The sequence below is a fragment of the Pteronotus mesoamericanus genome, unplaced genomic scaffold (assembly GCF_021234165.1).
Source record: "Pteronotus mesoamericanus isolate MK-2021 breed Mesoamerican mustached bat unplaced genomic scaffold, CSHL_Meso_final contig_73, whole genome shotgun sequence".
Classification (NCBI taxonomy): Eukaryota; Metazoa; Chordata; class Mammalia; order Chiroptera; family Mormoopidae; genus Pteronotus; species Pteronotus mesoamericanus.
The window spans coordinates 11,562,573-11,588,467 of record NW_026555245.1 but is presented as its reverse complement, the minus strand read 5'-3'; the positions used below and the strand labels follow the sequence as shown (position 1 = coordinate 11,588,467).

The following is a 25,895-nucleotide window of genomic DNA, read 5'->3' as shown; positions in this document are numbered from 1 at the left end:
ATTGAAAAAGTCCTAAAAAAATCACAGAATTCAAATCGCCTGAATGTGCTTTTCAGTGGAAGGTACTCTGTATTACAAGTCACTGAAATAACTATATCTTCTTTCTGTGATTTTAGACCATTGGTTTGACAAAAACAAAATAAAACACAGGAAAAAACCCTATTTGTAACAATGTCTCAACATAAATGACACAGTGGTTCAGTGGTTTTAGATATATGCAAAAAACAGTAATAGAATAAACAATGACAAAACACACATAAAAAAGTTACTGTAGGAAATTATTGATTCATTTAATGTGACTGCTACTCCTGGCATTGCCATTTTTCACAGGAGGTGGACATTGGTAAGGGATAGGAACCAATATTTTTAAAAAATTAAAAATAGAAAAATACCAAAGTACATTGCATATAAGGTAAATGTTTTATGATACTTGATTATGCGGGTGCATATGTACACATATGTACATGTACAAACATATAGATATAACTGCAAAATAATAGATTACATTAATACTGGATTGTGATGTAAATCTTATTTCTTACTCTGGGTCTCATTCAGAAAAGTTTGACAATCACTGGTGTAGAGGAACTGATTCACTGTGTGTTACTAGCTATTCTGTATCTATGCACTCCTTGGAGTGAAAACAACTCATTAAGATAAATTCTTTTCCAATGTCATGGATAGCTGTTTACTGTTCCACATGTTGGGGAAGTCATGTGTGCTAGAACAAACAAAACAACAGCTGTCATTTTACCAAAGTACAGTATGTTATATCTTGGTTAAGGTTCTTGAATAAGGTTCTTGGTTAAGTTTCTCAATTCACCCAGGAAGAATTCAGTGCATTCTGTCTTTATGCTGTTACTTGCAGACCTTGGGAATAAATATGATAGAAATTAGTGGAGAATTCCAATTCTCATTTTATTACATCTTCACATTAACAACAGTATTCAAAGGCTGATAAGATTAAAGGGATTCTAGCCCTGGGCAGGTAGCTCAGTTGGTTATATTGTCCCCCTGCACCAAGATTTTGGGTTTGGTCCCCAGTCAGGGCACATATTTATGAATGCATAAATAAGTAGAACAACAAATTGATGTTTCTTTCCCCACCGCCCCAAACCCCCAAAAATCAAAATAAGAATTAAAAAAAAGAGGTTACAGGGATTCTGGATTCAGAAATGCTGGTTTTCTGTAAAGAACTAAATGGAGTCCAAATCTCATTCTTTTAGTCCTTTCGTTAAGTTTAAGCCTATCTTAAGATATCAGGTATCCAATGTCATTTGCAATTAGTATAGTAATCCTTGACTTCAAGAAATGAAATGGTTTGAGAACTAGAAGATTATCACAAAGGGTAGCTGGCTGCAAAATTCTTGGTTTGGAGTGTTGTGCTTGATTTAGGGAAATAAGTATTGTTACCTTTAATCATTTTTCTTTTTTAAAAAAGAGATTTCAATTATTTATTTTTAGAGAGAAAGGAAGGGAGGAAGAAAGAGAGGGAGAGGAACATTGACTGGTTGCCTCTCATTTACACCTCAACCAAGGACTGAACCTGCAACCCAGGCATGTGCTCTGACCAGTAATCGAACCTGTGACCCTTCACTTTGTGGGATGCCACCCAACCAACTGAGCTACACTGGTCGGGGCTTTAATCTTTTTTCTTAAACCAAGGAAGCCTGGTCGAATACTTAGTGACTTTGACTTAGAAACCCAGCGATAAACTGCCTGCATTCTTATTACACACCTCATGTTGGAGAAACACATTTTTTTTAGTATAGTATTTAATGTTTGAAATATATAGAATGTGAGAATGATTATAATCTTGGACCAGACAAGTGCTATTTTGAAAAATTTTAATGTAATTTGAGAAGAAAACCAGCAATCTGTGCAGATATTTTTATAGCATGTTATAAGCCATGTGAAAAACTTATACAATACTAAATATCCAACAATTGGAAAATGACTCAATAATCTTATGTCAGTTTGAACTGTTATGCTACTACTACTTTATAATTAGAAATTATATTTTATATAATTTTACAGATTTTATTAGAAATCTATATTTCAATATAGAAAAATGCCAAAAAGAATATAAACATTTGATTAAATTTTTATTTTCAAATTTTTAAAAAATTTTCTTACAGTAATTACATTTAAAAAAATTAATTTAGAGAAGTGCATGGATCGGGGGAGAGAGAGAGAGACATCTATTTGATTTTCCTTCCACTCATGTATTCACTGGTTGTTTCTTGTATGTGCCATAACTGAGAATTGAACCCATAACCTTGGCATATTGGGATGATGCTCCAGCTAACTGGACTACCTGGCCAGGGCCTATTTTGAAATTTCTTATTCCTATTTTAAAGTAGACATGTGACATCTTCTGCATTATGATATCTGAGTCCAGTCTTGCAATTCACTTTCAATGAGCAAAACAGAACTCAGCCTTCAATACTTTATTTACCTGGGAGGGCTATTTAGTTTTATTATATAATGGACTCTATAAAGCTTTTTAAGTATTAAATGTTAATTTAAAAAAGAAAGAAGCATCACAGTTAACCATGTAAACCATGTAACCATATAGAAGACATGAATTTGAACAGCAAAAACATTGGGTGTGTACTCACTAAATTTTAACATTGCCGACTGATAGAAATATAGGTGATTATTTTTTCTCTTTTGCTATTACATTAAAACTTTATTTTGTAATTAATATACTTTTATAATGAGACAAAAATAAACATTTAAAAATATATTTATTTCTTTTTAGAGAGGTGAAGGAAGGGAAAAAGGGAAACACCAATGTGTGGTTGCCTCTCGAGTGCCCCCTACTTGCATGTGCCCTGACTGGGAACTGAGCAAGCGACCTTTTGGTTTTCAGGCTGGCACTCAATCCACTGAGCCACACCAGCCAGGGCTGAAAATAACATTCTTAAAGGAAGTTTGAATGTTGCTGGGGGCTATACTGCCTTGTTATAGTAAGAATAGGTAGTGATTCAATTTTGCCTCAAAGTCTGGATTTAAATAAGGATTGAAGTAAATATATATCTTCATTTCATATCCTTACTCTCCTGGGTCATTTATTGTTTCATTATTAATTAAATTAAGTCTTTGTTGTTTCCCTTTTGTTTTATTAATCACAATTATTATTTTATATGCTTAGAATGGAAAATTAGTTAAGCAGGTTTATGAGATGTTAGAAGGAGCTTAAAGAGGAGTCAACCGAAACATCTGAAGGCCTCCCCACTAGCTCATTCCTGAACTGAGGGTTAAAGCAGGCAATGCAGAGGATCCCTCCAGGCTGGCTTTGCCAGGACATTGTGGTTGGAAGAAATGGGAAAGATGGTGGGTTAATATAACACAGTAATGTATTTATGCAACTGGAAAAAACATAACAAAAGTCTTCAATGTAGGAAAAGCTGATCTGCTTTGGATTTTATTTCTTTCTTAACATATCTGTTACTTACAGGGATGGGTAAAAGTAGATTTACAGTTGTTTGCTTAGAAAATGTAATAATTAATAATACAAGAATTAGCTCTGTTTCTCATACTCACAACTGTAAGCCTACTTTTGCCCACCCTGTATTTTCTTCTTTTAAAACTGTACCTAATATCTAGTATATAAATAAGATAGCCTTAAAAGGTATAGTTAAATATTTCCTTACAGGCCTCTAGGGCATAGGCAAAGGAAGAGGAGGGTGCGACATTCATGGACATGTACTTTCTTGTGGGCTTTCAGCACCTGTCAAAACATGCCAGCTATTCTTAGGCCCTAGACCAGATGGTAAAAGCTGGCATTTGGTATGGAACTAGGTGCAATTTGCCTGAAATACAATCAAGGCTCCTTTCATTTTTATTAGCAAGTAGAACATAAGGTCAAACTCCAGTATGTGACTTTGTCACTAAGGGGGAATTGGACCTGGGCACTGGCCATTATTGAGAGGACGGAAAAGTCTTGGGTGGCCAACAGCTGAACCGCCCTTGGAAGTATCTCATTAGGGCCAGAAAGGAAGCCAATAACCCCTATAAAAATGGCTGTGGCTCAGGTGCTATCATTTACAAAGGCAGAGCCCCTCCCTTCTCCCTACACTCTTTGTATCCATTCATGCTGGTGCCCAGAGCTTCATTGTGGGAGGCCTGTCTTTCATCAAACTAACAGATGGGAGGTGGGCAGGCATATACTGCAAGAATTCTAACTTCCACTAAGAAGTAATTTAATTATGGTCCTGAAATTTCTTCAAATAGGTTCATGCCTACATGAAGGGCTGATTCTGAAATTAGAGTATATAGGATCGATAAACTACTTGGCTGGGTTCAGTCCCCTAGTCTGGCAGAAATTGACTGAGGGCATGGGAAATCTAATTCTTACTGAGAGATGATGGCCTTTGGTCTAGGGCAGTTGTGTCCCACCAAAAAAAGCATGTAATGTTTTTCACTGCTGGTAGTGACTTACACTGGCTTCTCTTGAGTCAGCTGATGACCGCCATTTTGCATGGGATAGCCATGAAAATCCTCTCAGTTCAAATTTAACAGCTGCTGGGTCTATAGTTCTGTTCTCCCAGCATGCTTTGTTATCCTTCTTCTTCTGGTTCCTACCTCCTGTCCTGCTTTCTTTTTGGAGAATTTTATCCTTTTAATTCAGGAGGCTTTAGGAGGTGTATTCAATGACAAGATCAGTACCTGATCCAGTCCTAGCCAGTCAGAGTATGCCATCTCTCTGGCCATAGCGGTTGGTTTAGCAAAAGTCATATGATTCAAGTGGGACCAATCAAAGTCTTCCCTGGCAATTTTCAGCTGGGCTAAAATGGAAAACTGCTTTTAAAAAAAACTATTTAAAGGGAGGCAGGGTAGGAGCTGGGAGAAAAAGCAAAAGAAATAAGAAGTACACATTGGTGGTCACAAAACAGTCATGGGTTGTAAAGTACAGCATAGGGAATATAGTCAATAATAATGTAATAACTAAGTGTGGTGCCCACTGGTTACTTGAAATATCGGGAGTGATCACTGTAAGTTATGTGACTGTCTAAGCACTGTGTTCATACCTGAAACTAATATAAAGCAGTATGATTGTCAAGTATACTTGAAAAATAAAATTAAAAAAACTGCTTAAAATATAAAATTTTAAATGTTTGCAAAAACAGTGAGAATAACATGTAAACTCCTAACCCAACACCCAGCTCCAACATTTATCAACCCATGGACAATCTTGAAAAAGGATAAACTGCCTTTCTGCATTGGGGCTTTTGGGCCTAGGAAGACAGTACTTGCAACAGACACGATGTCTGCCAGTGATTGATGTGTGTCAGTGACTGCTGCCTCTGTACCTTTTTTGCTTAAGCAACATTTAGGATTTCTGTCACTTGCAAAATGTGTTGTCTAATATAAAAATTTTAAAGAGCTCTGGCCAGTGTGCCTCAGTTGCCTCAGCTGGTTGGAGCATTGGCCCTTAGACTGAAGGATAGTGTGTTCCATTCCCTGTCAGGGCACATGCTCAGGTTGCGGGTTTGATCCCTGATTGGGGCGTGCAGGAGAAGGCAGTCAATTGATGCTTCTCTCTCTCTGTCTCTCTCAAAGCAATGAAAAAAATGTCCTCAGGTAAGGATCAAAAAAATTTTTTTAATCTTAAAGGGACACTCAATAAATAATTTTTAAAATCTTGTGTTTATTTTTGAGGCATTTGGGAAATAGAAATTCATGGAAATTTTTTTCTTTTAAACTGTCACCGAGGATATGTTTTTATTGGTTTTGAGAGAGAGAGAAAGAGAAATATTGATTCATTGCCTCCCATGTGCACCCTGATCAAGATGTCCATCCTTTGGTGGACAGGATGATGCTCCAACCAATGGAGCCACCTGGCCAGGGCATGGAAAATCTGTCAGAGTAATAAAGGAGAAGGGGAGCTCGAGACATTAAAGCACGATCACCAACATTTTAACTTTAATAGGTCAAAGGATAGTTTCTGTGTCACTGAAATAACAACCCTCCACTAAAATATTTAAATTACATAACATAAATATTATTAAGAGGTATAACAAAGGGTGAGTATCTTCACCCTTAAAAAAATAATCAAGTCCCCAAACACGTTCAAAGTCTCTGATTCTGAATTATCTTTAAAGCAATGAATGGATGGATACAATCACTCCCATATTAGCATTTTGGTATTCCATTTTTGGTTATATGATGAACCATACTCCTAGCTGTTCCTTTACCATCCACTTCGATAGGACAATACTTACATTTTTGCTTTGCGAGCTCTTGTCTTAGATCTTCATAAACTTGTGAAAAGAGGTCCTCCTCAGATTTTGTTCCATCTAGGTAAACTGAAAAGAGAAAAAGAGAGCAATTCAAATGCTAGCAGGCTGCTTAATATAGGATGCTTACTATGGCACCTGATATCTCTTGGAAAGTACCAGTATGTTTAACCAAAGAACCCAGGACCATAAAGTAAAAAGAAATTAATAGCCATTAAAGAGAGAAATAGATTATAGCCAGAAATGATAAGTTAAAAAATTTTGGTTAATTACAGAGAAATGTGGATTAGCTGATGTGAATGTTATTTAAAAAAAAGAATGAAAAATAATTAAGTGGCACTGTGAATATGGCACTTTAGGAGGACTGAAGAGGTGCCTCCCTGAAAGAGTCATTTAAGGGAGTAGTTCTCTAACTTGTGCGTCAAGATCACCTATGAAGCTTCTTAAACCATGTAGGGGTCTGGGCTCCACCAAATGTGTACTGAATCAGAATTCTCCAGGCCCAGAAGATATGTATTTTTAATAAAACTGGCATAATCAGTTTTGGAGAAAAAGTAGAAGTTATATACATTGAAGGAAAAGGCCTTCTAGTCAGAAAACTGCCTAAGTAGGCGGGGGGGGGGGGCGGGAAAGAATTTTGCCTTTTAAGAAAAAGAAGCACAGTTTGGGAAGGATGTGGGGAGGCAGGAACAGTGGAGAGATGAGGTTTTAGAGTGAGGCTGTGCCTTTGTCTTCAGAGGCCTTGATGTTTGCCTATGTGGGTGTTAACCTAGGGCTGGAGACTCTTTGAAGGTATTAGGCAAAGCAGGGACACACATTCGTATTTTAGATGGAGAAGGAAAGAGAACAGTAAGAAGAGGATGGCTCTGTAACCATGGTCCAAACTGGAAGTCTTGTGACTTGAACCTCAGCAGCGGCTCTGGGGGTAGGGTGAAGGGGTTAAACCTGACTGAAGAAGACTGTAACAGCAGCCAGACCATGGGGAGGCCTCGGGTGCTTTCTCCATGGTTCAGATACAGCCACCCGGAGCCATGAAGCTTCTGACAATATGGAAAACTCCCTTTATTTGAAAAAGTATTGAACAGACCTCGGTTCTGATTCCTCTGCCCCAACCAACAGCCTTCTCTCTCAACCTCCTGTAGTTTCTCTGTGTTGAGCTCTGTATCCCAGTGGTCTGCTTAAGCAGGCGCTCACAGATTGGATGGGGGACTCAAGCGTTGGAAAATTTTAGTTTTAAGTAATAGTTAATAATCTTTGTAGTTAACGCATATAAACAGCTATTGTTTCAGGAACTGAAGGTATGGACCACCCCACTCCAGGAGACCATTAGCAATTCAACCTTTGTGCTCCAGAGGGGAGTACAAGCAATCAAGATGGTATCTGAGCCATCCTGCTCCAGGGAGACACATCTCTCAGCCCAGGACACAGATAAAGAATCTCCAGGCAACAGGGCTAAAGGATACTAGGGAAATTGCCAGACTGCAGCTTTTATCTGATTAACCTTTTTCCTGAATTCCAAATCCCTTGCCTGCACTTTTTTCCTCCTTATAAAAAGGCTGGCTTGAAAGGAAATTTAAGATGGTCTTATAGGGTACAAAACCTGCTGCCTTCTCAGATCGCTGGCCATCTGAATAAGGTGCACATAAGATTCAACCCCTGTCTCTACTTATAGGTTCTGGGGGTGAGAGGCAGCATGAACGCCAGCTTTTCCAGTTTCAGAGCCAGATGTTTTCTCCCAAATTGCTGCTTTGTGGCTCTTAGTCATCTTAATGCATTATGTGTGAAACAGACTTGCATTCTTACCTTACAAACCTCCAACTTCTAAACTTCTGTTTTTCAAAATAGTACCTGCCAGGTTCCAAGGTGTTGTCCTTGATACCTCAATTTCCCACACCCTCATATCTACACTATCATCAGTTCTACTGAGAACGTATGTCCAGTATTGCACCCTCTACACCCACCTTCCAAATAGCCAGAGGGATCTTACTAAAACAAGAACCTGGTATCTATCATGTCCTTGTTCAAACTTCCCTGTGGAGGGTTTCCTACTTTTCTTGGGATAATGGCACAGTCTTTAACTGGCCTATGGCCTTTTAGGGTTTAGATCTTTACTATATTATCAGAAGCAGCTCTTTTCCTTGGTTTTCTCTATGATGAATACACCTACCTTCTTTCGGGTGATGATCATTCCTTCCTGTCCCCTGGACTTTTCATGTACCATACCTAGTGTTTGGGGTGCTCTTCCATCCCAGCCTTCTTTCCTTGGTCCAGTGAAGCTTGTCAGCATGGTTTATATGTGGTTGGATCAGTAGGACTTAGGCAGTCCCCCAAGAGCTTGCTGTCACAGTACTGAGCACACTAGAAAGGATGTGCTCATGTAGCTACTGTGTTTAATGTCTGCTTTCCTAATAGAATGTTGGCTCATAAGAGTAAGGGACCGGATCTGCCTTATTTCCCTTGATATATATCATCAGGGCACTATCTATACACAGAGAGCACTCAATCAATGTTTATTGACTAAATGACCATCTAGATGTTGACAAGCTATTGACAAGAGCCATAGAGAGAGAAACAGAAGCCAGGAGAGCCAGTTGTGGAAGATGGGGAGCCCACAGGTTTATGGCTTAAAGTATATTCCTTTACAATATAATACATGAGAAACATGCCTCGTAAAGTCCTTTCTTTTTGTGTACTTAGAGGCAATGACAAGTGAAAGGCCTTCCGCTGAGGGAGAATGGGCACTCACCAATTTCCCATGTGATGTCCTCTATTTCCTGTCTGTGCTTTAGATACATGGGCCACACGTGGCCATCAAAGTATCCTGGGGGGTCTGGAGGCTGGTAGACCCTTGTACTATCAAAACATGTAGGAAATTTCATGTAGATGGAAATACACATTGATACAGTAAAATAATAACGGTCAGGATAATGGGAAAAAAATCACAGGCGACTGAATCTAAACAGGATTAAGATAACACATTTTAGACTTTTAGACTCAATACCAGTTACAAAGACAATGGATTTAGTTGACTCATCCAAAAATTAGTCTCTTAAAAAAATTAATCTTTCAATTCACTATCATTCATATTATTTCCCCCTTTAGTTTTTTAATGAAATAATTAAGAGACAAATATCAGTGTAAATAATGATAGAAATACTGATATGTTGGATTAAGCTTTAAACTGATTGGTGTTCTTTGAGGCTCTAGCAGAATATAGGCCAAATAACTTAAAATCATAATCAACATGGAATTACTTCATTTGAAGATTTAGGAGGAAAAAGCCAAATGTCTCCTATAAGGGTCTTTTCTTAGAAAGCTAATTTGCATTACTCCATGTGGATGATCATTTATGGAAAAAGGTTTTGCCCATTGTGTAAGAGCTGAGGCTTCCCCTGTTTGAAAAATGGTTTACACATTGCTCAATAATGTTGCTTTTCTTGTTTTTTGTAATTTTTTTTTTTGTCTTTTGAATCACAATCTACAAAGGCAATTTCAAAACTTACCTCCTCCTCCTCTTACATTCTTCATATGGAATGGTCAGAAAGTAGCTTCTATTCCATACAGTGTCAAGGGGCCTAAAACACCAATATATTTTGTTCACAAGGTTTTTTTTTCCCATTCATTCTGAGCCAATATTTGAGTGAGGATGCTTACTTATAATTAAAGAGAAGGAAACCTTCGATGATTAATATGGGAACTTCCTCAGTGCTTCGCCAGTCTGTTGATCCCTGAGAGTGTCTTGAGCTTTCCATCCAGCAAGAAATGGTGGACATCATTTTTTCCATGTTAAGTGCTTCAAGCACTTCAAAGAACATACAAAATTAGAAATCAGTAAAACAAAAGTTTTATGATACAGTTTTTTATGATAAATATATCCTGGGTTCCATAAATGTGTAAAATAACAAATGCTATTCACCCTCCAAAAAACCTAATAACAAATCTTTCAGATAATTGTAAATTCTAATATTGGGAAATTAATGTTTGAAACATTTTTATTATGGAAAATCTGAAACATACACAAAAGTAGAGAATAAAATACAATGAACACCATGTCCCCATTAGCAGCTTTGACAACATAAACTCATGGCTTATCTTGTTTTATTTATAACTTCTATTACCCTCTGACTACATAAATCTTAACATCATTGGATGACAAAATATCTATAAATTCGTTTGAAAGATATATGACACACTGAGGAAAATATTTGCAATGTATTTGGCAAAGAGCTCATAGTTTTAATACATAAGGAGCTCTAAAGGTAAATAAGAAAAAAAAATCATTAAAAACTCTTACAAAGAACACAAATATGCCACTTTCAAACTATAAAATGTCCATACTTTTTGAGCGTACAATTATAGCTCTATAAAAGGAAATATAAAAGTAATTCTTGAAGTGTGGTACCGAGACCAGTAGCAGCGACATCACCTGGGGACTTAACTAGGAACACAAATTCTGAGTCCCACTCCAGAAGTACTGAATTGAGTCATCTGTGCTTAGAGGTTTTAGTTAAATAAATTATGGATTAATTTACTTCACAGATATAGGGCTACTAGGACTTTCTCTTTGTTCTGGTGTTAGTCTTGGCAAGTTATATTTTTCTGGGAAATTGTCAATTTCATTTAAATTTCCTAATTTATTTGCATAAATTGTTTATAATACTCTCATCTTTTTATTATCTGTAGAATCTGAAATGCTATTATCTTTTTTTCCCCCCTGTTGATCAGTGTTGTGTAACCTGTTTGGGAATCACTCAGATTCTTACATATGCAGATTTATGTCACATGCCAAATTTGAGATGTTTTACACCATTAAATCTTTAAAAACTTTTTCAGCACCACATTCTTTCTCCTCTCTTTCTGAGACTCCAATGACATGCTAGATATTTAGTTTTTGTCCAGCATTTCTGTTAACTTCTTTTTCAGTCTATTTCTATCGTTTAGATTGAGTAATTTCTATTACTTTGTCTTGTAGGTTACTGATTCTTTCCTCTATCATATTTATTCCATGCAGCTCACCCAGTGAATTTTCAAATTTCAGTTATTATTTGTTTTTAGTTCTAAAATTTCTACTTGGGTAATCAAAACAGCCTGATACTGGCATAAAAACAGAAACATTGATTAATGGAACAGATTGGATAGCCCAGAAATAAACCCACACCTTTATAGTCTATTAATATTCAACAGAGGAAGCAAGCACATACAATGGGCTAAAGATAGTTCATTCAATAAATGATGTTTGGAAATTTGGATAGACATGCAGAAAAATGAAACTAGGTTACCTTCTTACACTGCACACAAGGATAAATTCAAAATGGACCAAAGACTTAAACATTAGACCAGAAATCATAAACATTTTAGAAGAAAACATAGGGAGCAAAATCTCAGATACTGCTTGTAGAAATTTTTTTTTCTTTTGACTGCTTGTAGAAATTTTTTAATGGATATATCTCCCCAGGTAGGGAAATAAAAGAAAGGATAAACAAATGGGACTTCATGAAACTAAAAAGGTTTTGCACAGCCAAGGAAATCATCAACAAGATAAAAAGACAACCCACAGAATGGGAAAACACATTTGCTGATACATCTGGTAAGGGATTAATATCCAATACAAAACTCAATACCAGCAAAACAAACAACCCAATTAAAAAATGGACAATGGACCTGAATGGACATTTCTCCAAAGAGGAAATACACATGGCCAATAAACATATGAAAATATGCTCAACATCACTAATTATTAGAAAAATGCAAATAAAAAACACAATGAGCTACCATCTTATACCTGTCAGAATGGCTGCCGTCAATAAATCAACAAACAAATGCTGGTGAGGATGTGGAGAAAGGGGAACTTTTTTGGGCTGTTGGTGGGAATGTAGACTGGTATAGCCACTGTGGAAAGGAGATTGGAGATACCTCAAAAAATTAAAAATGGATCTGCCTTTTGACCCAGGAATCCCACTTCTGGGAATATATCTGAAGGAATCCAAAACACTAACTCAAAAGAACATAAGCATCCCTGTGTTCATTGCAGTGTTATTTACAATTGCCAAGAAATGGAAGCAGCCCAAGTGTCCATTAATAGATAAGTAAATAAAACAACTATGGGACATTTACACATTGGAATTCTACTCAACTGTAAAACAGAAGAAAATTTTACTGTTTGCGACAGTGTGGATGGACCTGGAGAATATTATGGTAAGTGAAATAAGCCAGTCAGAGAAAGACAAACACCATGTGATTTCACTCATATATGGAATCTAATGAACAAACTGAACAAACAAGCAAAACAGAGACAGATTCATAGAGGGAGAACAGATGACAGCTAGTTGGGGCAGAGGAGCTAGGGGATAGAGGGACTGAACAAAAAAGGACTCATGGACATGGACAACAGTCCCTGGACAATAACAGTGTGGTTCTTGCTAGGGGGCGGGGGGATTCAAAGGGATTAAATGGTAATGGAAAAAAATACAGTAAAGTTTAAATAAAAAAATAAAATTTCTACTTTATTTTTACATCTTATATATTCTTTACTGAAGCATTCTAATTTTTCACTTGACTCAAGAATGTTCACAATTGCTCACTGAAGCCTTTTAATAAAACTGCTTGAAAATACTTTGTCAGATAATTTCAACATCTTTGTCATCTCAAAATTGGTGTCTGTTGATTGTCTTTTCTCACTTGAGACTTGCCTGGTTCTTGACATGACAAGTGATATTCAGTCTTGTCCTGGAAATTCTGGGCATTACACGGCGAGGCTCTTAAGCCTACTTAATCTTATTTTTTGTCGGCAGTCACCTGATTAGGTGTAGTTTGCCGGGGCGGGCCGTAGGGTTGTAGGGGCGGGCCGTAGGGTTGTAGGGGAGCAGATGTTTAGCTCCCTGCTGGGCTTCACTGATACTGGAGGGGGTTATTGCCAGGATGGGGAGAAAGGGAAAAGCAAAGTGCTCGCGTGGCTTCATTGTTGCTCAGTGAAGGGTGAAGTTTAGCTCTCCACTGAATTCTGCTGATAGTAGCTGATGCTATCTGGGTGAGGAATGTGTGGGGTACCAACCAGCACCACCTCACACTGCCTCTTCCTACCTCTTTGCTTCTAGGTGGGGGTGGAAGTCCAATCCCTGTTTGGCCCCACTGATAGGATCCCAATGGATGGCACGGAGGCCCAACTCACGTCCACTAGTGTTGGTGGGTTCAGAAGTCTTTCCACTTGGCCCTGCTACCATGAGGGGAGGATTGCTTTTCTTCTTTGTTTGACTTGAGTAGGGTGAATATCAAAATGATTTTCTATTCTGCTAGGCTACCCTTTTTCTGGTACTTTGATTAAGGAACAGGTTTCCTGCTTGTTTGTTTGTTTGTTTTTTGTCTGTACCTATGGGCAACTCCATGTTGCACAATTCTCTGCACCTCTTCCTGAATATATAAGAGGCAAAAAGAAAACTCTGATAACTCACAGCCATGTTATTCCTCAAGCACTCAAGTCCCTAGTCAGTCTGCTCTTTTCTTTTCACCTTTCAGTCTTCCCTTTGTTTGTTGTATTCGATCCAGGACTCTTAGTTGTAAGAGAGAGGAGTAGCAAGGAATGGGGGCAACCCATTTGGGCTGGAACCAGAAATACCATTAGTTTTAACATATTTTCTTATCACTCAGTTAAAAATATTTTCCTATTTTCACTGTGATTTATTCTTTAACCCATGGGAGATAGAAGTGTTTTGCTTCAGACAAAATGTCTGGGATTTGCTTCAAAATAATATAAGAGAAAGTGAGTGAGGGAATAGGTAAAATACAATTGGTCAAGAGTTCACCATTTTAAAAGCTGAATGTTTTAACTCATGAGAATTCATTATACATCCCTGCCTACTTTTAAACATGTTTAAAATGTTCCATAAGAAAAAGTTTTTAAAATCAGGAAGAAAAGGTACTGAGTATTTTTCAAACTCTTGGGACTTTTCTACTTCCTCTTTAGTTATTGATTTTTAATTCAGTTCTTTGTGAGGGGAGGATATTTCTGTATTACTTGAAAAGTATTAGGGCTTGCTCCATGCTCCTGCGTATACCTCCATTTTGGTTAAGGTTCCAGGTGTTCTTGAGGAAAAAATGTGTATTCTGTTGTTGTTGGGTGCAGGTTCTATATGTGTTACTTTGATCAAGTTTCATAATTGTATTGCTCAAACCTGTTATACTCTTATAATTTTTGCCTCTTATTCCATTAGTTTTTGAGGAAATTTTATTAAAGTGTCCCACAATAATTATAGATATGTCTATTTCTCCTCTCAGTTTTGTCAGGCTTTGTTTAATGTATTTTGAAGTTATGTTATTAGGTGCATACAAATTTTAGATTGTTTATCTTCCTATTGAGTTGATTTCTCTTTATCTCTAGTAATACTCTTTGCCTTAAAGTTTACTTTGATATTAATATAGTTATACCAGTTTTCTTTTAGTAGGTGTTTGCATGATATATTATCTTTTTCTAGCCTTTTGCTGACTACTTTTTATGTGATAGTATTTAAATATAATACATCTTTTACAAGAGGCTGGTAGTTGGCTTTTTTAAAAAAAAGTCCAATCTGATAATATTTGGAGCATTTTAGTTCATTTAACTTAGGTAGCTACTAATGTTTAAATCTATCAGCTTACTATGATTTTCTATTTTTATACCATCCTTTGGTTTTTTTAAGATCTCTGTTTTTCACTTCTTTTAACTTCTTTCTTTGTATTCATCAACTATATTTTAATGATTTCATCTATTTATAAACTTGATAGCTAACATTTAAAAATTATCTTTTCATGGTCACCATAAAGATTTAAACATTACCTTGACTTAGCTTAAGTTTGTACATTTACCTAAAAAGTTCAGATTCTTATCCTTAAGATAGATTACTGGAAGTGGACACTTGAACCCTTGAATATGGCATAAATATTTTAAAGTCTTTGGGACATATGCTCAATCTCTTTCCAGAGAGGTTGTACCAATTTATTATACTCCCACCTGTGATAGTTTTTGTTTTATTAAGTCAGTGGTATCATTAGATAATTCCCATTGCTTTAAAAGTCTGTTTCCTAGGTAAGTGGGGAAAAAAGTAAACTACAATTCTTTGACTACTTTTGAGGTTGACCTTTTACTGCGTATTATCAAACAAATTTTTGCTTCTGTGAATAGCTTATTCACATCCTTGGACATTTTTTCAATTTGTATATTACTATTTTTCTTATCAGTTTGCAAGAACTCATTTAAACTAGGAATAATTCTTTATCAATTGTTGAAAATAGTTCTTCCTTGTTTAATCTGATTTTGTAATAATTTTCCTTATTAACCTTTAGGGGAGGGGAACAGAAGGAAAAAATACCTGGGCTGCATCTCAAGACACAAGACGAGAGAGCAAATCAAAGACTTTGCCTCTCTTAAAACAAGCATGTGTCTGTAAGAACTGGCTACACAACATTTTCCTCCAAGGTTATCAAAGTTAAAAATAAAGAACATATTTTATGGCTCCTCAAGAGAACTCTATTGGCTGCTAATTTTCATACACTCAATAATCATCTTGTTAATTATGAAAGTTGATAATACCATTAAATGTAGTTTACTAACATGATATTCTTTGTAGCAAAATAAACTTTTTCTGATGAACTTTAATCCTTTGGCTTCAAAGCCATGTTAGATTGCATAGAGGAGTGAGGTGGATCCATCTAAAAAATATTCACAACGCTTTTTGATCAGTGTAAAGAAAAAACCCCTGCTGCCCAGTACCTCTGCGGTCACTGGAAGGAAAGTTCAGAAGCGGAGTGCTTCAAGTTTGCTGCAGGTAAGACTCAGGGCTGGGAAGGGAAGTACAGTTAGTTATGCATTCCCCAGGCAGGGATGACTAGAGTACCAGTGAACACACCTTGCCTCAGCTTCAGAAGAAAAATCTACATCATTCTAATGTTTTCAGTTTTAAATATAAAATTGGGAAAAAGATTTCATTTTAAATAATAGCTGAACATAAATCATAAATGTTTACAAAGGCAGACTAAATTTACAGTAACACATTTGAACACACTTTTGAGAGTGCCTTCATAGAGAGTGAAGTATTTGGGTTTGAAAGAGAAAATGAACATTAGGGCATAATGTTTTTATAAGATCATCTACTTACCATCATACTGAAGAAATCCATTTTCATCTTTCTCTATCTCAGACTCTGGCTGAAAAAAAAGTACCCATAAAAACTGTGCAATGTATAAATAATAGAATTATAGATTGAAGAGGCAATAAACTAATAAATGCTTTGGATGATGAGGACAAACAAAATTAAAGAACAGCACCGATAGTGCTGCCACCTAGTGGATAAATAACTCTACTGCATTGACTCTACCTTCACTACAAAAGCTGTATCACTCAGCAAAGGCTTTTGGATGTAATCCAAATAACTCTGCTGCTGGAATTTTTTGTTTGTTTGTTAAAAAAATTATCTAAGAAGTTTTATAGATACCTTAAAGAAATCATCCTGAGATATGACACTGCAGTGTGGAAGATGCTTCTGCAAATTTTTAGCCAGTGTTGTCTTCCCACCATTTGTCACACTGAACCAAAAAGAAAAAAATTTAAAAAATTAAAAAAAAAGGAACATACCAAGGATAAAGATGCATTAAACAAATAAAACGTTTACAAATTATCTTAGAAAAAATATTTAAAACAATAACTAATATCTAAGAAAAAATTATTTCTTTCATAGATAATGTTTTTCTGTTGGCAAAACCATAGGCATAATTAGACCTGATGTAATAAATTATAAGAAGTAAGCTGGGAAGAACTGAGGAGAAAGGTAACTAACTACTGAGCAAGTGAATTGGGTAATACTGAGACTTAAAAATGCAGCTATTGTGTTGGAAAAAAATAATTTTTTGTCTATGGTAAAACATTTACAGGATTCATAAGCAACACAGAAAATGAGCAGCACATTTTAATGCAAGTACATACATAAAACTGCATATGGTCATTGTGATTTTGGTTCAATGTACAATGGAGAAATATGGAGGAGTGGCTTATTACAAGCCCACCTTCATGAATTCACATCTCCTCTGTGAGGTCTCCTTTCCCTCTAATCTCTATCCACTTTGGGGTTAGGTGGGAAGTCCATTTTAGCTTATCACACCAGTCAGGTGAGGTGGTTCCATATTTCACATGTCCAAAGCTGGGCATAACAGAAAAGGAATGACAGATTTTCTCCAATGTCACCCTGGGGGAGCAGCCATGTAGAGAATGAAACCATCCTGAACCAAAGCAGCATCTGATCAGGCCTTGCTTCTGGTATCAGCTCCAGAAAATAAATGATAAAGTAGGAAAACTTTGCCTATTGATTTTCTTGCTTTGCTGTTTATAAGGACACTCTCCTATCTCCTGGTAGCATTTATGTAGCCTGCGCTCCACTGTTTTACATTTGATAGTGGCCTGCTTTCTCCAGGACTTAGGAATCCTCACTGTTTCTCCTTTCCCCACCATGTCCACATGAAAACACCTTTTGGACATCCTGAGTGTGCTGACCAGCTGACTGTAGCAAAACTACTCACCCACCAATTCCAATGACAAATGTCTTCATAATTAGCTTTGAAAATATCTTCCTAAAATTTCCTAAAAAAAGAAAAAATCAAACACCTCTCATTTAGAAGTCTGAAGAGGTAAAAAAAAAAAAAAAAGAGTCCTAAAATAGGAGGAGGGCCAGCTGAGGAGGAAGGATGGCTGTGATCTCTGGGTTACCCTACCCCTGGATTAGCCACCTTGTGTGGAGGAGCTTCACATTGCATAGGCGCACCTCAGAGATAACGTGGGCTCAGTTGCAGACCACCCTGTAATAAAGGGAGTTATATCTTTTTGCTGGTGGAGGGTCTCGCCTTCAATGTGTAAACAAAACACAACATCTGTAAAATGCAATAAAACGAGGTATGCCTGTACTGGTTTCTCTCTGCCACTCTCCTGCTAAGTGCCAACAGATGGTGCATGCTCAGGGCCTGTGTGCCCAAGTCAAGTGAACTGAAAAGGCCTGCATGGCAAAACATATACCCTTGAAGGTCTGTTTCAAGACTGTGGTTGGGTTGCTAGGCTACAGCGCTCATTAGAGTTTCACACTCCTCTTAGCCAGGTTGCTTTTTACCTGCATGATTCAGTCACTTGGAGATGACCCCTACCCGCCATGAAGTGAACTGCATAGCTTCTCTCCCCCTCTCCCCCTTTCTGAAATGGAGAGACAATGCTCTTACAGGGTACTATTTCCTCACCCAAAAGCCTAGGTCTAGGGCCAGGGTAGACAATTTTTTTTTCAGAAATGGGACAGGTAGTAAATCTTAGAGGCTTTGTGGGCCAAGAGGCAAAATTTAGCTTACTATGTAAGTATCTAGACAGGAGAGAAAACAAACTTCTACGTGTTTTTTTTATTTGATGAAAATCAAAACATAATAATAATTGAGTAAAATTGTTTTGGGTAATAAATGCCTACTAATGAGAAGAATAAAATTTCTTTTTATTTGGTAACACTTCCCTTACTGGATTTGAAAGTGAGTGCTCCCTCTCACGAAACTGATGGCAAATGTTCAAGCAGAGGGGCAGGTTTTAGCCACAGGTCATTGACTGTTGGCCTCGAGCTAGCGAGTGGAGGGCAGTTTCATACATGGTCATCTAGAGTTCACCAGAGCCGTCCCTTCCAATGGGTCATTTTCACATTTTTAAATGAAGAGGTGAAGCTCACTGAAACAAATCTTAGAAAAGTTGCTTTTTATTCCTGACTGCTTTGGTTGAGTGATCAGGACCTAAGATGTGCTGTCCAGGGTGAGTGGCCCCTGAGCTGGAGGCTCCCAGCGGCCCTCCCATTCCCTTCTCTGACCTGTGCGTAGGCTTCCTCTGGGGAGGGGTAGCGGGGAGGGGTAGCGGGGAGAGGAGCCTGGTGGAGAGTAGGCTGTGGTTTCTTGGTGTCTTCTCAGCTTATCCAGATTATTCCAAATTCAGAGCAATTACTTAAGGTTTAGTTCCACTTTCACTAACAAGTCTATGTGAAACAAGAATTCAATAATGACTATGCTTAAAAACAAAACAGAGTAAGTTGGACATCTAAGTTTCACCAGGGGTTACACTGTTGAGGATATATTCCACCCAAACCAACAAAGCATATCAATGGAATGATTGCGTAAAATGAGTATTGTAAATTTTTATGCTGCCATTGTTGACATAAGAAACCTCCAAACCTATAGAGACTTTTTATGAGTTTATATGAGCAAAACTGATGACAATTGCTGGGAAGCAAAATCTCATGATTCAGAAAATGCTCTGGAGAATGGCAGTTTTGCAGTTTATTTTAAGAGCTAGAATCAAAGGAGGAGACAGAAGGGGGTTTACATGAAATTCATTGGTGATAGATTAGGGAGGCGGGAAAAAGCAAAGTGGGAAAATCTCTGAGATTGGAGAAAAACAGAGACACATACTTCTGTTCCTTTGGTGGGTCCAGGATAGTTAATAATTACCATTTATAGCACAAGGAGAAAGTATTTGGGAAACAAGATAACAATGAGGGGTCTGTGATTTCTAGAATCTGGTGTGAGGTTATACTGAGGGGTCAGGAAAAAGGGGATTACTCTGACCTCCAAAGGTTTGTTACCTTAGATGTAAAAAGACAGGCTCGCTTAAGGTAAAGATTGACCTTTGCCAAGGAAACTATAGGCCCAGGACATCACTACCCACCATGACTTGTTTTAATTAGGAATTTTTATGTTCAGACCATCCCATGTGGTTACTTTCAGTCTCTGAGTTTGTAGGGCCACCATGCAGGCCTCCCTTGGGTTTGTCAAGTTTAGTACATGGCTTTTTTGTCCTCATAACTTCTCTGCTTTTGAATTTAATTTTACCCTATTCTTATTTTTTAATGTCAGTGCAAGGCTGGCAGCTATTCTTTTTTTGGGAAGAGAAAGACTGCCCTTTATATTCAGATGGTACCTTTCTTACTTTTTTTTGCTAATAAATGTTCTTTCTCTTACGAAGTTATGTTGGCAGTAAATAGTAGTAGATTGGTGTCCTCGCTTGGCAAAAAACAAAGACAAAAACAAAAACAAAACATAAAACTTTGTCATTTTTGTCCCCACACCACTCATTTTTAGATAGTTCATCAGAACATTAAACTCTTAAAACCAGAGAAGTATAGTCTTAGAGTTCACCTACTCTCTACCTCTTTGTTTTTCAAAAGTTGAAACTGGCCCAGAAAATGGAGTGATTTGCCCAAGGTCACACAGCTAGTAAGTTTTGGAAAAGCGAGAAACAAAACTAGAACAAGAAGTTAATTTCTTCCCTCTTTCTAAGCTGCAAAAAAGCACTTTATTACCAAGGGCAAAGAAAGGATGGTGCTCAGTAAATGAGTTGATAAAAAAGCTGTAAAAGCTGTGGTGCGATTTCCAGCCACGGTGGCGGCACAGGCAAACACGGCTCGCCTCCTTGCACAACCAGATCCAAACTACAACTAAACGATAGAACCCCCGTCACTCAGAACCAGCAGAAACCGAGTTGAATGGAAGCCTGACAACTAAAAGAAACCACATCCATTCAGACTGAAAGGAAGCATGGAGACGTGGAATGGGCTGGTCCCACATACATACATGGGTTGGTGCGGTGGATAAAAATCCAGAAGGGATTATTTCAGGAACAAGGAGTCCCAGCCCCACACCAGGCCCCCCTGCCCAGGATTCCAGTGCCAGGAAGATAAATGCCCATAACTTCTGGCCACAAAAACCAGTAGGGATTGAGTCAGCAGAAGAAACTTCTGGAGTGCCAAGCAGTTCCTCTTAAAGAACCCACACATGGACTCACCGACTCAGACTCACTCCGTCTGAGCTCCAACACCACAGTAGCAGCTCGAAAGGCACCAGTGGCATACAGGGAGAAAATAAAGTGGCTGGCATCTAAGCGAGCGCTGGGGGACAGCTTCCTCCCAGACAGAAAGGTGGCCAGAGCCACAGAGCCAGCAGGGGGGTGCCATATCTGAGACTCCACCAACCTGGCTAACACTGTTTGTCCCACCCTGGAGATCCCCTGAGGCTCTGTCCCACCCAACTTACAGCTGTTAACAGGAGCTTTTCCACATGAACGGTTGGTTTTGGCCCAAGCTTCACAATATCCTAAATCTTTTCCAACAAGCAACAACTGACCTTAGGGAGCCCCAACCCCAGTCAGTACCTCTTGCTAAGTGGCCCCAGGCCCAGCACTAGCAGCAGCCAGCCTAGATTCACAGTTTGGCTTCACCTGGACATCTCCAAGCCCAGCACAAGTGGTAGCCATCTCAGATTGCTCTATAGCTCAGGCAGGGTGGCCTAGGGGAAAACACAGGTGGGGGCTAACCTTGGCCTGCATAACCCTGGAAACTCCAGGGCCTGTGCACCCAGTGGACAGCTACAGACTACGTCAGAGCACCACCATCCTGCCCCTGCACGGCTGATCCTCCACGGAGGGTGGAGTTTGGTGGCAAGTGGTCACGGCCAGTCTTTGCAGCTGACTGGCCTTGGTAAGTCCCTCCCATTGACCTGCCAACAGAAACCAAGGCTCAACTACAAGAGGAGGCTAAACTCAGCCCACACAAAGGATGCACCTCAAGTACCCAGCTTGGATGATAGGGGAAGCTGTGCCACTGGACCCTACAGGACACCTACTATATTAGTAACGATACCAAGAAGGGCAGTCATAGCAGTTCTAACTCAGACATAGAACAAACACAGGGAGGCTGCCAAAACGGGGAGACAAAGAAACATGGCCCAAATGAATAAACAGATCAAAACTCCAAAAAAAGAGCTAAATGGAATGGAGATAAGCAATCTATCAAATGCAGATTTCGAAACACTGGTTATAAAGATGCTTAAGGAACTTAGTGAGGACCTCAACAGCATAAGAAAGATCCAGTCAGAAATGAAGGATACACTAAATAAAATAAAGAACCATTTATAGGGAAACAACAGTAGAGTAAATAAAGCCAAGTATCAAATCAATGATTTGGAACATAAGGAAGCACAAAACAACCAATAAGAAAAACAAGAAAAAAAAAGAATCCAGATAATTGCAGATAATTACCTGCAAAGGAGTTTCCATAAGACTGTCAGCTGACTTCTCAGGAGAAACTATGTAGGCTAGGAGGCACTGGCAAGAAATATTCAAAGTCATTTAAAGCAGGAACCTATAGCAAAGATTGCTCTACCCAGCAAAGCTATCATTTAGAATCCAAGGGCAGATAAAGCGCTTCTCAGATGAGAAAAAACTAAAGGAGTTCATCACCTAACCATTATTATATGAAATGTTAAAGGGACTTATTTAAGAAAAGAGCAAAACTATGAACAATAAAATGGCAATAAACACATACCTGTCAACAACTGAATCTAAAAAACAAACTAAGCAAACAAGAACGGAGACAGAATCATGGATACAGAGAGTGTTTTGATGGTTGCCATATGGGAGGGGGTGTGTGGGAATGGGTGAAGAGGTGGGGGGATTAAGAAGTACAAATAGGTAGTTACAGAATAGCCATGGGGATGTAAATTACAGTATAGGGAATGGAATAGCCAAAGAACTTATACGCATGATCCATGGGACCATGGACATGAACAGTGGTGAGGGGACTGACAGAGGGAGTGGTGGATGCTGACTGGAGGGGGACAAAGTGGGAACAATTGGGACAACTGTAATAGCATAACCAATTAAACATAATTTAAAAAAAGCTGTGGTACATTTACACAATGGAATTCTGCTTAGCCATTAAAAAAAAGAAGGATATTTACCCTTTGCAAATCTATTTTGGACCTGAAGAACATTATACAAAGGGAAATAAGTCAGTGGGGGAAAGACAAATACCATATGATTTCACTCATACGTGGAATCTTATGAACAAAACAAACAAATAAACAAAATAGAAACAGGCTCATAGATATACAAAGCAGACTGGCAGCTGTTAGAGGGGAGGGGTGTTAGGGAGCTGGGTGGACAGGTGACAGGATTAAGCAAAAACCAAAAACAAAACTCATGAACACAGACAATAGTATGGTGACTACCAGAGGGGAAGGGAGTTGGGAGGAGATAGAAGAGGGTACAGGGGGATGATTGGTGAAGGAAGGAGACAACTTTGGGTGGTAAACACACAGTACAACACACAGATGATGTATTTAGAATTATATACTTGAAACCTATATAGTTTTAATAAACATCATCCCAATAAATTCAATAAAATTATTTTTAATGGTGCACATGTGCTGGCTTGTGAGGCTCTCATGTATAATTAATGTCCTTTATATTGATGCATTATTAATGGGTAAATATTTGCTGGGCACACTGAACGGCAAGGAATACTGGTCCCCTGTGCTTCTTCCCACATCTGTGCATGCACACAAGGATATTCTATCAATTACATAGCATGTACATAACAAGTGAGTGTGATTGTGGCCCTGGAAAATAGGCTTAGGGGGATTATTTTGGTGGCAACTGTAGCAATTCAGAAAACAGGAATGAATCAAGAACCTACTATTATAAAATCTCTTGGCCTCAGGAGGGAACTCCCCCAGTCAAATGTAAGTTCTTACCAAAACAGGAACCCTCAGTTCTGTTAGTCAGCAGTCTTAGTCTTAGTTTGTACAAGACAGCGTTTGGGCACATGTTGGGTATAGTCCATTAGCAATGAACAGATGACAATGTGGTGGGAAGGGTGAGGAAATGGAAGAAGCAGAAGCAAGACCTGAGGCTGCTCTGAGTAGCTGGGGAGGTAGTGGGTGTAGCAATCCCAGACGCGATTTATTTCAAAAACAATGTTGGATGCAAGGGGCAGCTTCAGGTGAATCCTAAGTTCAGGCCCTGCATTTGCCTACTTCAACATCACGGTCTGTTATTTCACTGCCTGTTGTGTCCTCTTTAAGAAGTATTTAAAAATCACATTTAAAAAGCTTTCAATCAAGAGTTTCCAGGCTATAAATATGTATATGCAGCAGCAGGCTCTATGAAGCAAATTTGACCAACTGCATACTGTTAATCATTGAATGTCTCCAGAGAGACAACCATTTGGACTTTTCAGTCTCATCAGTCCAGGACATCTGATTATTGGGAATATAAACCACCCCCAAACTTGTGGGATATTTATGTATTTATTCTCCCAATAAACCTAACGCTTTCCTCAACAGCACAGGGTATTTGCATAGGGTTAGGAGATCTAAGATCCAAAAGCAAACACTTTTTAAGTGATTTTAATTATTTTTAGTACTTTTTTTTATCCTAAGTAAAATATGTTGTTGAGTCCTTTCTTCATAGCTGGTGTTCCTTATATTTCACTATTAAATTCGGTACATTCTGGATTCCAAACTGCAAAATGGTCAGAGGTGGCATGTGCAGAATCAGCAGATTGTACGGATACGGCAACTCCCTAGTACAGAGAGTCTGAAAGGCGGATACCACGCTAACGACGGGCTTTGCTTTTCTACGTATTGAAAAAGCAGTTTGATGTTTTTAAAAGAGTGAAATGTTTTCAGGACTTCTCGCTCATTTATTTTATTCAATAGATATTTTGATTAACTTCTTCCACGCAGCTGGGAAGTCGTTTCCTACTATTGTTTAAATTTTTCTCCCTTTTGGTAAACAGAATTCTCTCAAGGATAAAGTTTCTGAATATGCAAACCATTCCCCTTACCCCTAATCACTCGATCTTCCACTAACCCCCAGAGGAAATTTCAAAGCTTTGTTTTACGTAGACTCTCATGCAGAAAGTTTTTTCAATTTTTCTTTCCGCAAACATAGTATTTATATTGCCTGTGCTATTACGAACTTATGGACGCTGTATTTCTTGTGTGATCCAGCCCTTGCCTTCCATTGGCGACTGAACCTGCTGGGTTACGGGTGGGCAAACTTCTGTAAAGTGTCAGGCAGAAAATGTTTCCGCCTTTGCGGGCAGGTGTTGTTAAGTGAAAGCGGCCACAGACAACGCATAAGCAAAAGAGCGTGGCTGTGTTCCAATAAAACTGCATAAACACCGAAAGGTGAATTTTATATAATTTTCACGTTTCACAAAATATTCTCCTGATTCCTTTTCAGCCACATAAAAATGTAAATTCATGGTTGGCAGGCGGGCTTTATTGTTAGTCAACCCCAAAGCTAGAGGAATAAAAGACCGCCTCCCGTGGGGATCAAGACCTGGCCCCGTCCCCTGTGCCTCCCCCACAGCCTGTAGGGTCTCTGGGAGGCAGACTACCATTTTAAGGATGACTGCATTAAAGCACTAAACCATCACGAGAACACTAGGCAGGCCATACGTCAGCCTGTCAGCGTGGGAAGAGTCCCAATGCAGCTCGCAAGACGCAACCAGGTTTCGGGCTCCGGCGCAGGAAGAGTCTGAAAACACTTCCAGGCCCCACTCTAAGAGTCTGCGCGGCGCTGCTTAGGCAGGTACTCACCGGGTGCCAGTTTTAATATTCCCAAGCAAAGCGGCAGAGGCGATGGCCCAGCGCGCGTTTGTCACTAACCCACCGCAACCCCACAGCTCGCTAACTGAGAGGCCCACAGCCCCTGCCCCTACCCCTGCGCTCCTTCCGGGTCAGAGGCGGGCCAGGCAGTGATCTTTAAGCCAGGGATCAGTCCCACCAGGACCCGACGCCGCTCAACGCTGCCGCCCCGTTGGGAGGAGCCGG

General features: G+C 38.8%; 1 protein-coding gene across 3 annotated transcripts; it reads right to left on the bottom strand.

The window, feature by feature from the left end:
• NMRK1 (nicotinamide riboside kinase 1) lies at window positions 1-25,895 on the bottom strand. Of its 3 annotated transcripts, none has more exons than XM_054583012.1 (9): window positions 25,662-25,895; window positions 17,787-17,847; window positions 16,709-16,799; window positions 16,373-16,421; window positions 9,900-10,047; window positions 9,749-9,820; window positions 8,992-9,098; window positions 6,231-6,314; window positions 1-870 (listed from the first exon to the last, which is right to left on the bottom strand). In XM_054583012.1, exons 2-9 carry the CDS (start codon window positions 17,813-17,815, stop codon window positions 851-853), a joined length of 600 nt encoding a protein of 199 aa, XP_054438987.1. In that variant the 5' UTR covers window positions 17,816-17,847; window positions 25,662-25,895; the 3' UTR covers window positions 1-850. The 3 variants fall into 3 exon arrangements, with proteins under 3 accessions (XP_054438987.1, XP_054438988.1, XP_054438989.1); XM_054583013.1 differs by having other exon boundaries at window positions 25,784-25,854; XM_054583014.1 differs by lacking the exon at window positions 9,749-9,820 and having other exon boundaries at window positions 25,662-25,853.